Source organism: Mustela nivalis (genome assembly GCF_964662115.1).
Source record: "Mustela nivalis genome assembly, chromosome: 12".
Classification (NCBI taxonomy): Eukaryota; Metazoa; Chordata; class Mammalia; order Carnivora; family Mustelidae; genus Mustela; species Mustela nivalis.
In genome coordinates this window covers 42,988,646-43,005,575 of record NC_139031.1, presented here as the reverse complement: position 1 = coordinate 43,005,575, position 16,930 = coordinate 42,988,646, and the positions used below count along the sequence as shown (strand labels likewise).

The following is a 16,930-nucleotide window of genomic DNA, read 5'->3' as shown; positions in this document are numbered from 1 at the left end:
AGTAAGCAGAGAGGCAGGCAGAGAGAGCAAGAGGAGGAAGCAGGCTCCCTGCAGAGCACAGAGCCCAATGTGGGGCTCGATCCCAGGACCCTGGGATCATGACCTGAGCCGAAGGCAGAGGCTTTAACCCACTGAACCACCCAGGCACCCCCAGATACTTTTTTTTTGATCCTTAAATTTAACTTAAGAGTTTGGGCTGTAAATTGTCATTATTTAATAGTAAAACCCTACTGGATGATAATCATTCTGTTTTTCTTTTTGTTGTTTTTTTTGTTTTGTTTTGTTTGTCTTTGGAGATTTTCTTTGGTTTTGTCAATGATTTTTCACATAGACTTAGGGCTGTCATGTACATCTGTACAGACTTTGCACAACGTAGCTGCAGGGAAAGCCCTTCATGTAAACTGTATTGTTGGTCGTTCCCACCAGAGTTGCGCAGTGAGACAGCTTACTATAGCTACCTTTACTTTTTATGGTATTGCTTAGTTTAATTAGCATTATTATCTAAATTGCATTTTGATTCAACTACTTGAGAATCCCAGGTAACTTCCAGGAGAATTTCTCTTAAGCCTCTGTGCCATGAACTGTGTCTGTCTGGATTATTTTGCACATATCCAAAGGGGAACATATAGAGTGGTCAGTATTCAAAATATGAAGATTATACGACTTAAGATTTTACAGTGCTGTTGATTGGGAAATAACAGTCTTTTTTTTGTTTTGTTTTTCCCCAGACATCAACTGGGTATCCTACAATTCAATCCTGTTCTGCACTAACTACCCAGAGTTAGTGTCAAACTCCACAAGTTTAAGGACTCAGTCCCCCAAAATACCCTCACTTGTGATGCCAGTCTTGGGTCCCCAGGCTGCCTATGCCTCTCTCCAATTTAGTTACAAATTCAATCATACCCCCATATCAGGTTCTGTATTTGCTGGAACAGCTAGAACTAAGGAAACCCGCTTACCTCTACTGGTTTATTATAAAAGACACAACTCTGGAGTAGCCAAATGAAAGAGATACATAGGACCAGGTGTGGTGGTTGGGGTACAGAGCTTCCATGACCTCACTGGAAATGCTACCGTCCTGGCACCTCATTGTCTTCACTAGGCCAGAATCTCCCTGAAACCCATTGTTTAGAGGATTTTATTGAAGTTTCATTACATAGGCATGATTGATTTAGTCATTAGTTACTGGACTATACTTAATCTCTAGCCCCTCTGTCCTTCCTGGAAGTCTGCCTTTCTGGTGACGAGGCCCCATCCTAAGGCTTTTTAGTAGACCCACCACCACCAAGTCCCCTTGTTAGATAAACGCAAATACAGTTGAAATTGTCTTGTAAATAACAAAAGATGCTGGGGCACCTGGGTGGCTCAGTGGGTTAAGCCTCTGCCTTCGGCTCAGGTCATGATCTCAGGGTCCTTGGATCGAGCCCCGCATCGGGGCTTCTCAGTGGGGAGCCTGCTTCCCCCTCTCTCTCTCTGCTTACTTGTGTTCTCTCTCTGTGTCAAATCAATAAATAAAATATTAAAAAACAACAACAAAAGGTGCTCCCTTCACCTATGAAATTCCAGGGTTTTAGGAGTTGTTGGCCCAGAACCAAGGACAGGACCAAGTATATATTTTTTATTATGCCTTACTTGAATAGAACTAAACAGTTTATAAAGATGTAAGAAAAAAAAAAAAAAAACCCGAGCCGAAGGCAGAGGGTTAACCCACTGAGCCACCCAGGTGCCCCTATGCTTGCTTTTTAAACAACAGTATGTATTAGTTTTCTGTTGCTCTGTAATAAATTACCACAAACTTAGCAACTTAAAATAACACAAATATAGAATTTAGGAGGTTAGAAATCAGAAATGGGTTTCTCTGGGCTAAAATCAAGCAGGGCTGTGTTTCTTCAGGCCACTTAGGGAAAATCAGTTTTCTTGCTTTTTTCCTACCTTTTAGAGTCGAAGTTCAATCCTTGGCTCATGGATCCCTCCTCAGTCTTCAAAACATCTTGAAGCTTAGCATCTTCAGATATCTTTGACACCTCTCTCTTAAAAAGACCCTTGGGAAATCAGTGGCCCACCTCAGTAACCCAAATCTTAAGATCTTTAATTGTGTCTGCAAAGTCCCTTTTGCTTTGTAAGGTAACATACAGAAAATACAGGGATAAGACATGGACGTTTCTGGAGGGCTTTTATTTTACCTACCACACTACATACTATACCTAGCTTGCTTTATCAAGTATGTATGAATCTAACATTCTTTTTAACAGCTGTATAGAACAAATATAAAATTTGTGTAATCACTCTTACGAATATTTAGGTTTCCAATTTTAATGTGATGGTAAGTCCTGCTAAGAACAATTTTGTACATATCTGTATGAATATATCCATGTATCTGTGGGATAAATTCCTAAAACTGAAATTGCTGAATCAAAGGGTGTATGTGTTACTGATTTGATAGTATTGCCAAATTGCCTTCTAAACTGTTCCACCAATTCACATTCCCATAGCCAAGCCTATTTATTTGCCCATACTCTTGTAAACACAAAATAATAATCTTTTTCATGTTTTTCAAAATATGAGTAAAAATTTTATTATTCCAAATTGCATTTCCATCATTAAAAATGAGGTTTGAGCATTGTTCTACTTTCTTTTGGAATTTCATATTAAACATTCGGACATAAAGAGCAATGTACTTCATGATGGAATTGTGAGAATTTGGGCCCAGAATGTTTGTATTTACTTAAAAGCATATTTACACTATACTAAACATTTTTTAAATAAATAGCTATACATTAAGGTTAGTGGCTTCCCAAAAGGAAACATGTTGTAATAATTACCCAGACTTCTTAATAATAAGTGTAAATTGGGCTTTGTTGTTGATTACATAAAATATAATGATTTATATCCTTATTTCTAGGTTTTGTTTTGGCTTTTTGGTATTGAAGTAATTCTGAATTGGGATTTTTTTTTTTAACTCTGTAACTACCCGCTTCATAGTATCAACTTCAAATATGTCTCTATTACTTCTTTGTCACATTGCACCTTCTTCCACACAGTATGTGAAACCTCTGTGTTACATAGAAAAGATGCAGAGATACATGAAATGTAATTTGAGATTATCTATACTCAGCTTTCAACCAGTTAATCTTAAATGACGGATCCCTGAGAGAAAAGTTAGTCTGTCCATAACCCAAACCTTTAAAAAGTCCTTTCAAACTGAAAACGGTGATTTCTTCTGAAAGTGGGGGCAAGAAGATGACTAGATGGCTAGAGTGGTAGTGTCAGGGGTGGGAGGGAATCTTCTTAGTGAAAGAAGTATCTTTTTAAGGATTTTGGGTATCTTTAAGGATTGTAAATATGGAACTAGGGTACCTATTTAAAAGTCATTTTGAAAGCCCTTTTATAATTCTTATGTGACTCAAGTGATAGCTTGATTCATTCCACTAAAGTGTGGGAAGATAAACCATCATATCTTTCCACATTAAAGGTAGGATCTAAAAGTGATTCTTAATCTCACGTTCAACGTTAGTGTATACAATTGACCCTTGAACGATGTGGAAGTTAGAGATGCCATGTATAACTTTTGACTCCTCCAAAATTTTACTAATAGCCTGTTGACTGGAAGCCTCACTGACAACATGGACAGTTGATTAATACATATTTTGGATATTATTTGTGTTCTATACTGTATTCTTACAATAAAGTAGGCTAAAGAAAATGTTAAAATCATACAGAAGTGAAAATACAGTACTGTACTATATTGAAATTTGCCTATATGTGGACCTGTGTGGTTGAAAACTATTCAAGGAGCAAGGAGCAACTGTATATTATTATTATTGCATTATAAATTCCTATATAAATATATATGTATTTTTAAAGATTTTCTTTATTTGACAGACAGAGATCACAAGTAGGCAGAGAGGCAGGCAGAGGGAGAGGAGGAAGCAGGCTCCCCACAGAGCAGAGAGCCCCAGGACCCTGGGATCATGACCTGAACTGAAGGCAGAGGCTTAACCCACTGAGCCACCCATTTTCATTTTGAAAGAAAATTAAATATAAATCACCTAGAACTTCTGAGTCAATATAATAATCCAAATCCCGTGCATTAAATTCTTCTTTCCTCTCCAAAAGTCTCGTTGAAATAACAAAAATAGAAACACAGGGAAAATGCTGATAAACTCAGGTAATTGGAAACTGAGAGTGTACTAAAACTGTTATTTCTAAATGACATAGTGTTGGAAGGATTTCGTTGAACTTTTCATTAATAAATTCTCAAAAAATTATCTGAAACATTGATTAATGCCCACCCATTCTCCTGCAATTCTCCTGCCAACTCATCATCAAAAATATAGCTCAGAGAGGCGCCTGGGTGGCTCAGTGGGTTAAAGCCTCTGCCTTCGGCTCAGGTCATGATCCCAGGGTCCTGGGATGGAGCCCCGCATTGGGCTCTCTGCTCAGCAGGGAGCCTGCTTCCCTTCCTCTCTCTCTTTCTGCCTGCCTCTCTGCCTACTTGTGTTCTCTGCCAAATAAAATCTTTAAATATATATATAGCTCAGAGCTACAAGTATTATGAGCAAGGGAGCCAATTGATGAGAAGCAATCCTAGATCTTGGCTCAAACTTCTCATTCGTCCTTGTTGGACCTCTTCTATTCAATTCAGTAGGATGTTGGTTTTTCTCAGGGCTTCATCGCTGTTTGATGTAATTCACAAATATAAATCTCCAATCTTGTCACTACCACTTTACCTGCTATCCCCCTATGCATATTAAAATCTGAACACCTTTAAATCAGGGGAAAAGACTTAAAAATCTTTCCTCCTTTTACTCCTTTTTTCTTCTTCTTATGTATAATAGGTTTGGTGAAAATGCCAAATGGCATCAGTAAGTGTAGCTTATCCTTACATCTGTCATTCACAGTCTAAAAGTATTTTTGCCAGGGGACGTCTGGATAGCTCAGTTAGTTGAGCATTGGACTCTTGATTTTGGTTCATATCGTAATCTTAGGGTCATGAGATCCAGCCCTGTGTTGGCTCTGAGCTAAATGTGGAGTCCACTTGGGATTTTCTCTCTCTCCCTCTGCCCTCCTCCCCATGCGCACTCTCTTGCTTTCTCTACAGTAAATTTTTTTTTTTAATGATTTTATTTATTTATTTGCTAGAGAGACCAGAGAGAGTGACTACAAGCAGGGTAGGCAAAAGGAGAAGCAGGCTCCCTGTTGAGCGAGGAGCCTGTTCTGTGGGCCTCAATCCCAGGACCCTAGGATCTTGAGCTTAGCCAAAGGCAGACGCTTAACCAACTGAATCACCCAGGCATCCCTAGAGTAAGTAAATCTTAAAAAATTGTTGTTGCCAGGGCACCTGAGTGGCCCAGTGGGTGTGGGCTTGAAGTACTGACTCAGGTCATGATCACATGTGTTGCACTCCACACAGCGGGAAGTCTGCTTGAGAGTTTTCTCCCTTTCTCTCAAATTAAACAGTCATAAAGTATTTTTGCCTATCAGGATAAAATGCTCCCTTGATTATGATAAAAGCTTTTGGCTAATATTCCTTACTATTTTAGGTTGAATTCTCTTACCCGCCCCTGATTCCAGGAGATGGTCATGACAGCCCCACTTTACCTGAAGAATGGAAGTATTTGCCCTTCCTTGCCTTACCAGATGGCGCACACAACTACCAGGAAGGTATGTAAACAATGGAGCAATTAGTAGGTGCCTTTTTTTTCCTAATTTACCAAGACATCTTAGAGTCTAAGTATTTTGGTAAATGAAAGGCCTTTGGCTTCTTATAACTACTCATAAAATATTTAAATGCTTGTTTGGAGATGACTAGTCATGCACTAGAAGATTTCCAGAGGAGTCCTGGGTTTATGTTGGTAATGTTAATGAGCGTTAGCTATTCTTTTGCCAGGAGAGCAAGGTAAGTGGCCAGATTAGGACATGTGCTACTGGTAGCACTTCCTGCATTTATCCTCAGACTCCTTTCAGAGGGAAACTAAAGGGCTTAGCTGTACTAGCTACCAATTGACTAGGGCTCTAGCTGCAGACATACTGATTAGTACTCCAGTGCCCACCTGGGATTACCTCTCCACCCCTAGAACCACTGCTGTTATAGTGCTCTGCTTAAAAGTTTACATGCAGGGGGTGGCTGGCTGGCTTAATTGGTAGAGCGTGCAACTCTGGATTTTGGGTAAGTTCAAGCCCCATGTTCGGTGTAGGGATTACTTAAAAATAAAATCTTTTTTTATTTTTTTAAAAAGATTTATTTATTTGACAAACAGAGATCACAAGTAGGCAGAGAGGCAGGCAGAGAGAGGGGGGAAGCAGGCTCCCCGCTGAGCTGAGACCCCGATTCGGGGCTCGATCCCAGGACCCTGAGGTCATGATCTGAGCCAAGGCAGAGGCTGAACCCACTGAGCCACCCAGGTGCCCCAACCTACAGAAAAATTGAAGGAATAGTATAGTGGATACCTCACAGATTGTGTGTGTGTACAGTTTTGCCTGTCCTATTTGAAAGTCTAACACCATGTTGCAGACATTATGACAGTTTACCTCTAAATACTTCAGCATGCACTCTTAAGAATAATAAGCTCATTCCTCAGAATAATTTCCAGTACCATTATGACAGCTAAGAGATTTAACAGTAATTCAGTAATTGTCTTAATTATCTAATCTGTGTTCAAATTTCTCCAGTTATTCTAAGAATTTCTTGGATCAATCCAAGATTCATGTGTTACCTTTTGTTTGTATGATTCTCTACCTCTTTCAATCTGAAATAAAGTATATTCTTTGGTTAAAATTTTTAAATTTAAATTCAGTTAACATAATGTATTATTAGTTTCAGAGGTAGAGGTCAGTGATTCATCAGTCTTATACCCAGTGTTCCTTAGATCCCATGTGCTCCTTAATGTCCATCACCCAGTTACTTCAGTCCCCACTACCCCCTTCCCTCCAGCAACCCTCAGTTTGTTTCCTATGATTAAGAATCTCTTACAGTTTGATAAAGTATTTTCTGAGATAAATAATTGTAGTTTCAGTTTTAACCTGTTATATAATTCAGCCCTGTGGGCTTTTTGAGAATGTGCATGATTGAATGTACATAGTAAAGCAATAAGATGGATTCTAAGAAACCAGTGATGCTAGAAGTAGGTATGACATGGGTTCCTTGTTACATCATCATTTTGGTTATAATTAACTGTATTATAATATTTCAGTTTACATTATTTATTAATAAGGATAATTCACTTTGGTATTTACATTTTTCTGTGTATCTCTTAGATACTGTCTTTTTTCACTTGCCACCCAGAAATGGAAATGGAGCCACAGTATATGGTATCTCCTGCTATCGACAAATTGAAGCCAAGGTATGATCGTTACAATGAACAACAACAACAAAACACTGATATTATTTTAGATTTTTATAAACAGTTTGAAGTTGTTTTCCCAGTTTATTCACATTACTGTTTCTGTAAGTTGACATGGCTAACTATAATTACCATAAAATAATTTGCCCATTGTTTTTATATAGCAATATCTAAATTATCCATTTGTCTTCAAAATACTGTATTTAAACTTTTATAGTGTTCTTGAATTTTCTTTTTCTAGTGTTTGGTATATAATTTTAGAAAAGTGAAGTGATAATATATGTTCTTTAAGCAGCTGTTTAGAATTAGTGGAAGGTGCTTTAGGAGCTTTGAAATACGTGCTTTTTGTCTTAATTATCTACAACTAAGGTTTTGTTGATTCTTAAATTACCTGCCAGCCAATTCCTGAAAACTGTAATAACTCTAATTAATAAATTAAGCCAAGATGGGTAGCTTCCCCTTTCATGCTGGTTTGCTCCTGAGCAGCACTAGTTCTTTGTGGTGAAGGTACTCTGAGTAAAAATCTCTTGCCTATCATGACATCATTAATACTCTAAAGTAGTGAGTGTTTCTCAACGTCACTGTACATTGGAGTCACCTGGAGAGCTTCAACTACTAGAGCTGAGTGGGTCCCAGCTCCAGAAACTTTGATTTAATGTTCTGGTTATCAGGAGTTTTTAAAAAGCTCCTCGGGTAATTGCATTATGTGGCCAAGATTGCAAACCGCTGCTCTAAAACAGTGATTTTTTTTAACCGGAATTACCTGGAGACTTTTAAAATACACACCTGACCTTTCCTTTTGCTGTGACTAAATTAGAGTATCTGGGAGTAGAGCTTAGGCAATTATGAATTTTAAAAGCTTCCTCAGGTGAATAATTAACTTCATCTTTTAAAATTTATGTTAGCTTTTTATAATGACCACTTCAATCATGCAAATAAAAAAAAGAATTGTATGATGAACACCTGTATGCCTACCATCTAGATTCAACAAATGTCAGCATTCTAGCACACACACTTGGAGAATGTGTCTGTATTTTTCCCTAAGTCATTTCAAAATAAATGGCAGGTGTGAATTCCACCTTAAAGTAGTTAACAACTGTAAAATCGCCCTTCATGCACAGGGCCTGGAACATCAGACACACCTAGTAAAATATTTATGGAATGAGTAACTGGATTTAAAGATAAAGATAAACCTGAGAGTAAGAGTTAGTCTGATAGCTTTGTATGTTTGATTGCTTCATATACTGTTACCCTTACTGTTTCTCTGAGATGAACTGAATCCCTCTCCCCCCACCTCCTGTTCTTGGATATCTGTTCCTTTCACCGTCATCTCCTATAGGTTGTGTAAGCACTAATAAAGTTCTCCAAAGCTATCAACATTAACAACAGTTATCATGTTCTGCATAGCCTTTAAATGGCATTTCATACTGCCTGTCTTCCTCACCCCCTGGGTCTGACCCACTCGCAGTATGTGGAGGTTGCCATTTTCTCCAAATTTTTCTATCCTCATCCGATAACCAGAGGGATAAGACAGGTACCAGAAGGACCTAGAGTGTAGGAGAAAGACTGATGCCCTTTGAGTGAAAGTGAGACCTGATAGATGACTCCAATCAAGGCAGAGAGGTAGAAAACAGATTGAGGGAAAGCTCTCTGTCCTTGACTTAGTTTAATAGAGTCGTCAGTCATCAGCCAGTTGAAGACACTGAGGTTCCTTTGTCCTTAGGACAGGTCCAAGGAGGTGACAGGCAGTAGTACACTACAGAGGGGAAGAATAGTTCTTACTTCCCTCACAGAATTATCTGAGGTTGATCAAATGAAGGCTTGTTCCTTACTAGCAGAGAACTATAGACATCTCATGTGGTCATCCTCAGAATCCTCAAGGTTCAGGGCTGGGCTGCAGTACCTGTTTGCCAGGATGAAGTCCAGGCAGCATAGAATAACCACCTTATCTTCTCCACACTCTGTATGGTCTGGTTGTGCAGGTGGGGAGAAGTCAGTCTAATTAAAGATTGTGCAGTTCCTAGTGACAGGTGCCAAGAGGTTATGATACAGGTTTCTTGGGTCTGATGTACAGTGTGAATAAATGCTTGCAGCTCTTAGCTATTTTCGATCAATGAAGCACTTTTTTATTAATATTTTTCTTTGTGTGTTAAGGAGGAACCGTAATTCTCCGTAGCTGTACGTATAACCCTTTTCTCCTAAAGAGGAGTCTGTCAGTGCTGCTGTGTTTTTCAATTTTGGTCAAAGCAGGAAGTAAATACTTTAGAAATGTTAAATATATAAATAAAGTGAATAAAGTTTAGTGTTCTGCATGGTAGCATTTGCTAACACACACGAAAAAAAGAACAACCACCTTAACAAAACTGTTGCCAGTTCTTCCATCTTGGGAGTTTTTGTCATATCTTAAACTGACCTCTTCTCACAGGAACAGTAGTCTCTGAAAGGGTGCCCATTTTCAAACCAGAATCAAGGACATTTGATTTGCCTTATGGGTGTGGCAACTTACATAGAAAGTATTCTCCATCATACAGTAAGTTCCTTGAGAGTAGGGATTATCTCTCGTGGTTACATTCCTAGTGCCTGCCAGATTCTAGCACAGTTTCCTGGCTGACTCAGTCAATAAATATTTTCTGAGATTCTCAATATATTTGGATTTTAACTAAAGGTAAGAAATTTTTTCTATCTTTCTGCTATTTTTACATTGAAAGATGATGATTTTAAAATATCTCTATGGAATATTTCTAATAATGACTGTTCACATAGGCATTGAAAGTACGGCAAGCAGATATCACCAGAGAGACCGTTCAGAAAAGTGTCTGTGTTCTAAGCAAGTTGGTAAGAGACCAAGTAACTTGTTAATGTGTTTGTTAAAAATTCATGGCAGATTTTTACTTGAGAATAAGGCACTATTAGAATAAGGAGAGATTTATGGAAACAGTAATAGATTAAAATTCATTAGGGGCTCTTATTTATTGTTGTGCATCTCCTCTTTCTCTTTGCCTTTCAGCAGTGTTATTCTCATTTGCCCCTCTATCCACAACTAGATAAGACAAAGGAAATCTCCTAGCTAGGTATTCGGAAAAGAGGTTGACATTTGACCAAAGTGAGGTAGCTGATAATATTTCATTTATCCGTTTTTATTTTGTTCTTAAGACTTCAGGTAAATAATGTATTACTAAAACTCAAAATATCATAAGTGCTCAGATTTTATTGATGATTTAAAAGTACATGACTCTTGCTATGAAAAATTGTAACCTTAACCTGCTCTTTAAAAACTTAAAATTTGGGGGGCACCTAGGGTGGCTCAATGGGTTAAGTGTCTGACTCTTATTTCAGCTCAGGTCATGATTTCAGATTTACTTGAAGTTGAGCTCAGGGTAGGGCTCTGCACTCAGCAGGAAGTCAGCCTGGGATTCTCTCTCCCTCTGTCCCTCCCCGTGCTCCTGTGGGCATGCCCTGGACTCTCTAAAAATTAAATAAAATCTTTAAAAAACTTAAATTTTTTGAGGAACAGAAATGACATAATGAATTGTACAATAATGTACTTTAAAATTATTTCATCTGTGTACAGGTTGATCAGATGCAAGTGTATATTTTAACTTTTATTTTTTGAAGAAAATATGTAACATCTGTTATTTTTCATAGCTCTTCGTTAAATCATTCATAGTGTTCCTTTTTTTTTTTTTTTTTAAACTAATGGGATAATAACACCTTCACAAATAACATCAAATGACTAATTCTACATGTAAATATAATCTCCCAAATCTCCTTTGTGGGGAGAAAATCTAGATCTCAATCATATTAATTATCTTATAACTATATGATTACTGAATACAGACGTTTCTGCATTTAACCGAAATAAAAATGGAGACTATTTCATTTGCTTAGTCATCAAATGTATGTAGGTTTTGTTTAATTATTTCTTCTGTATTTCCCAGTTTCTTTTCTTTCTTTTAAAGATTTATCCATTTGAGAGTCAGCTTGGGGGGGGGGGTGCAGAAGGAAAAGGGGAGGGAGAAATAGACTCCCCACTGAGCAGGGAACCCAAGACAGGGCTCAATGCCAGGACCCTGAGATCGTGACCCGAGCTGAAGGCAGTTGCTTAACAGACTGAGTCACCTAAGTGCCCCCGTCTTGTCCAATTTCTTTTATCCACAGACAGTTTAAATGTAGTTTGTTTAATATATGTTGAATTTTGCAAAATAGGATTTGTTTGGGCTTTTACTACTAAGCTTAAAAAAAACCCTAAATAATGATAGTTTATACTGTGGGACTTAATAATAAGATTTTGAGGATCAGATATTGCTTCCAAGATCATAATTTTAAATAGAGGACAAGAATAGACTACTTAAAAAAAAAAAATGGTTGTTAAAGATCCCACTATCAGAACATTGGTAGATTGCACCTAGATAGTTTCCAGAAGGATAGCCTAAAAAGTAGACATCGGTGAATACTTTTTTTATACTGGGCCAGATGATCAAGGTATAGGAGTACCAGATAGTAAAGCAAGTGTGACATGCTGAAAGACATCTTGAGTAATCTTTCTTCAAGGAAGAATTATAATAACAATAAATACCATTCATCAGGTCCCTGTAGGTCAGGTATTAATCCTATACCAGATACTTTTTAGATGTAATTGTCATTTGAATCCTCATATAAAAGTAGTGAGATCTAAGTATTTATTGCTCTTATTTTACAAATAGATGAGAGAAAATATATCTCTTATAAACTTATTATGTGATAAAATTGGGGTGAAAATCTGATTTTAGTTGTCTTTAAACAGCATAAGGGATGGGGGAGCTAGCTCACGCAAAAGCTTTTGGTGGTTCATAGTGATTATAGTCTTTATATATAAAAACATGAAAATATATATAAGATATATATTTAAAATATATAAAATGTGACTATACTTAGATACTTTATTTTTTTTTAAAGATTTTATTTATTTATTTGACAGATATAACAAGTAGACAGGCAGAAAGGCAGGCAGAGAGAGGGGGGGAAGCAGGCTCCCTGCCAAGCAGAGAGCCCGATGGGGGCTTGGCTTGATCCCAGGACTCTGAGATCATGCCCTGAGCCGAAGGCAGAGGCTTAACACACTGAGCCACCCACGTGCCCATATATTAAGTAATTTAGATGGTAATAATATATTAACAGGGATATTGGTTGGGGGAGCTCTTCCGGTATTGTTTTGATTAATTAGAGTATATAAACAACATTGTCTATGCATTCTTAGAAGAACAGAAAAATCAGGAAGCATCTAGGAAAGAACATTGAAAATAAAAAGGATGGAAATAGTAGAAGAGGGTCTTAAATAAAAATAAGAATTAAGGGGGCGCCTGGGTGGCTCAGTGGGTTAAGCCGCTGCCTTCGGCTCAGGTCATGATCTCGGGGTCCTGGGATCGAGTCCCACATCGGGCTCTCTGCTCGGAAGGGAGCCTGCTTCCTCCTCTCTCTCTCTGTCTGCCTCTCTGCCTGCTTGTGATCTCTGCCAAATAAATAAATAAAATCTTTAAAAAAAAAATAAGAATTAAGGAATAATTTTGTTGAAGGATGAAAAAGAATATTTTCATAAAGGACACGGACTAGTTGTTCCAAGCCTCTGTAGAATGCAAAAAAGGGAAGTGAACTTAGTTTAATTATGAATGTTCAACTAGATAATAAGAACTGGCCATTATAAGGATGATTAAGTGTCACCACACACCAGCAGAACAGTGCAGAATTAGAATGTTTTAAATTTTGTAATAGCCAGCGTTTAAATGCTTTCCAAGTGCCAGACACTCTGAGTGCTTTCACCTGTGTTACTTAATTCTGGAAACAACCGCATGAGAGGTACTGTCTTTTCATATGCCAGTGCTCACATCAGTAAGCAAATGTGGAGAGGTTCTGTGCCCAGGTTATGTCACTGAGTGGTAAGAGCAGAAGTGTGTCAGGCACTTTCTGGCAGCAGCCATAGAGCTGGAACAGGTGATTTAATAGCTTTTAGCTGTGAATAATAAAGATACTAAAGTTAGTGAGTTTTTCCTCCCTGTTCTTTTAATTACAAAGTTGTAAGATGTTTATCTGTTATTATTATCAAACTAATAGTGTTTTTTTTTCTCTAAGCCTCTCTATGGCTTACTTCAAGCAAAACTTCAGCTCATTACACATGCATATTTTGAAGAGAAGGATTTTTCCCAAATTTCCATCCTAAAGGTAACTATATCCCTCTTTAGATATATTTGTCTGAAGGCAGATTCATGAATCAGTTACTCTCGTCAGTAATACTGTGAAGATAATCTTGTTGGCTTAAGAAAGACATTCTTCTTTGAAAGTAACATTGACTCTACTATGATCCAGCAATTGCACTATTAGTTATTTATCCAAAGGATATATAAATACAGATTTGAAGGGGTATGTATACCCCAAATGTACTTAAAGCAGCATTATCAACAATAGCCAAACTATGGAAAGAGCCCAGGTGTCCATTGATTGATGAGTGGATAAAGAAGATGTGGTATGGATCTTGTCATTTGCAATGACATGCATGGAGCTAGAGTGTATTATGCCAAGCAAAAGAAGTCAGAGAAAAATACCATATGATTTCACTCATGGTGGAATTTAAGAAGCAAAACAAATGAACATATGGAAAGGGAAGGGAAAAAAAGGGAGAGAGGGAAACAGACCATAAGAGACTCTTAAGGATGGAGAACAAACTGCTGAGGGTTGATGGAGGGAGGTGCATGGAGGATGGGCTAGATGGGTACCCAATATTTAGGAGGGCATTTGTTGTGATGAGCACTGGCTTTTGTATGTAAATGCTAAATCACTGAAATCTTCTAAAACCAATATTGTACTGTATATTAACTAGATTTTAAATAAAAATTTAAAAAGAAAAAACTCACAGAGATTTGCAAATTGAGAAGAGGAAATAACATTGAAAGGCAAGGATCTGCCCAAAATGTACAGTTGAAATTTATTGTTTAACCAAACTGCCTTTAATTAGGAAATAATGACCACAAATGGCTATAATTAACATAAGTGTTTCTGTTAGTGGATAGTACCTCTTTTGCTATGGCATTGCTTCTCTAAATTTGCTTGTTTTATTAAAATACCGCACAATATGTTTATCAGTTTTCTGGTTCCAATCTCCCAAAGCAAAAAACAAACAAAAAAAAAAACAGACTACATGACTGTTTTAGCATGTTTTTCTTTGGGCTGCTATGAATGTACAGAACATGGATCTCACCTGGATTTTAGTGAGTATAGGACATTTAGGTGTTTAGCAAGAAAAGTAGAGGGAACTTCGCCTAGAATCCATACCACCATGTGAGTGAACTAATAAGCCCTAAAATGAAGAGGAAGAGAAGGAGGGAGTGCTGGAAACTGGGAAGGTTTCAGAGAGAGACTTCTATTGTTAGTGTCAAAACAAACAGCCTCAGTTAAAGAACCAATTTTTTTCCTGGTCATCATACTGCTAATTTAGTGTCTGAAATGATTGTAAAATGTTCTAAGTTGAATCTGTATTTTATAGGAGCTTTATGAGCATATGAATAGTTCCTTGGGAGGAACTTCATTAGAAGGATCCCAAGTATATCTTGGTAAGTCGCTTTATTACAAATCAGAAGAAACGCCTTCATTTCTATACATTTGGTAAACCGAGTTGCATGTTAAACTTCTTAATCAAAGTTAAATATCTATATGGGATCTAAGTTTAAATTATTCAGTGTTTGATGTTGCTGATACCTTAAATATCATCTTAACCAGTATTTATTTCTACTGAGAAAGGTTATAATGTAATTGTAGCAGTATTTAGAACTATTATCCTATAAAGCAAATTTCTGCTTCTCAGAATAATAATGGAAGTTTTTTCTTTTTCTTATGGTAATGCTGGCCAAGTCAGTTCCCTCTTATAACTGCTTAGCTCTTTTTATGCTAAGATTGTTCAAGTTGGTAGTTTTGTTTGATTTATACTGTTTTGATAATCCAGAATATCATTGGTATCCAAGGTGCTCAATAGGCACTTGGTAAATATCCTTTCTGTGATGAAAAGCTAATAAAGTAGCCATTAGCCTTATGTGGCTATTTACATTTAGATTAGAATCAATAAAAGTTAAAGTTAAAAAGTCCTTTTGTCAGTATACATGCTGCATTTCAGATGTTCATTGGCCATATGTAGCTGCTGTATTGAGCAATGCAGATTAGAACATTTCTGTTATTGTAGGAAGTTCTGTTGGATCCTGCTGTGTTTGACACAGCATATAATTCTAAGCATATAGGTTACATAATCAGATATTATGTAAATATTTTAATATTCCCATATTCTTACTATTCCTATTTTTACCTACCTTTCCTTTGGTGGGAAGAAACTTTCTTTGACAAAACCTATATGTTGTCATCACAGATTAGCTTTTTTGTTTAACATTGCAGGTCTGTCTCCTCGAGATCTTGTGCTTCATTTTCGACACAAGGTAGGATACCTTTTATTTAATTTATAATGTCCTAAACCTGTGTTCATTTAACTGAGCATATTCTCTTGCTGCAAGGTTGAATACAGATTGTAGCATACCATATTTTATTTCTTCTAAGACAGTTCTTAGATAAAAGTTGAAAATGGTGGTGGGCGCCTGGGTGGCTCAGAGGGTTAAGCCTCTGTCTTCGGCTCAGGTCATGATCTCAGGGTCCTGGGATCGAGTCCCACATCGGGCTCTCTGCTCAGCGGGGAGCCTGCTTCCTCCTCTGTCTCTGCCTGCCTCTCTGCCTGCTTGTGATCTCTGTCTGTCAAATAAATAAATAAAATCTTTAAAAAAAAAAAAAAAAAAGAAAATGTTGGTAGAGCTGATAGACGTTTTTTAAAATACAGGAATACTATTTCTGTGCAGAAGAGGATTATTTTTTCTCTTGTCTTTGTAATTTCAGATGTCATGAAATTAGAGTGGAAAGGAACGTGTTTTAATTTCACAGAGTAGTTTATATGTTGCTCTGAGAGTGAAACATTTTCTAATAAAATATCTATACTTACGTCTTGTGATCTTTATTATTAAAGATATGTTGACTGGGAATTACACACATTGATCATTCATTTATATACATTTATTGAGTATCTGCTGTGTAAGTGCCCTGGACATCCAATGAATAGTCCCTTCCCTTGAAGGAGCTTGCAGATATTTCAAGCAAAAATAACATAACTCCTTCCAAAAAGCATAATTTGTTAGAGATTTAAGTAGTTCTTAGTAAATACATAATTTTAAAATTTTCAGTATGTTCATAATTTTCAATGTAGTTTTAAGCACTGTAGTTAATATTGATTAAATGATATATGGTTGTGTTTGAGGAAGGGAAAAGGCAAATGAGTAATAAGCTTGAGTTTCTTATTTTAATACAATATTTTTTCTTTAGGTCTTAATCCTGTTTAAACTAATTCTTCTTGAAAAAAAGGTGAGATTTGAAGGAACACAATATTTTACATGGGTTGACATTCCTTAAATACTATATAGAATTATGGGGCGCCTGGGTGGCTCAGTGGGTTAAGCCACTGCCTTCGGCTCAGGTCATGATCTCGGGGTCCTGGGATCGAGTCCCGCATCGGGCTCTCTGCTCGGAAGGGA

General features: G+C 37.2%; 1 protein-coding gene across 3 annotated transcripts in view; it reads left to right on the top strand.

The window, feature by feature from the left end:
• The window catches only part of AVL9 (AVL9 cell migration associated), a 60,239-nt gene that overhangs the window by 16,584 nt on the left and 26,725 nt on the right, over window positions 1-16,930 (top strand). For all 3 annotated transcript variants that reach the window (XM_082691764.1, XM_082691765.1, XM_082691766.1), the window contains exons 2-8: window positions 5,544-5,664; window positions 7,258-7,343; window positions 10,107-10,178; window positions 13,449-13,538; window positions 14,857-14,923; window positions 15,753-15,793; window positions 16,722-16,760. In XM_082691764.1, the coding sequence (XP_082547890.1) occupies window positions 5,544-5,664; window positions 7,258-7,343; window positions 10,107-10,178; window positions 13,449-13,538; window positions 14,857-14,923; window positions 15,753-15,793; window positions 16,722-16,760 (516 nt within the window). The remainder of the gene's footprint in view (window positions 1-5,543; window positions 5,665-7,257; window positions 7,344-10,106; window positions 10,179-13,448; window positions 13,539-14,856; window positions 14,924-15,752; window positions 15,794-16,721; window positions 16,761-16,930) is intronic.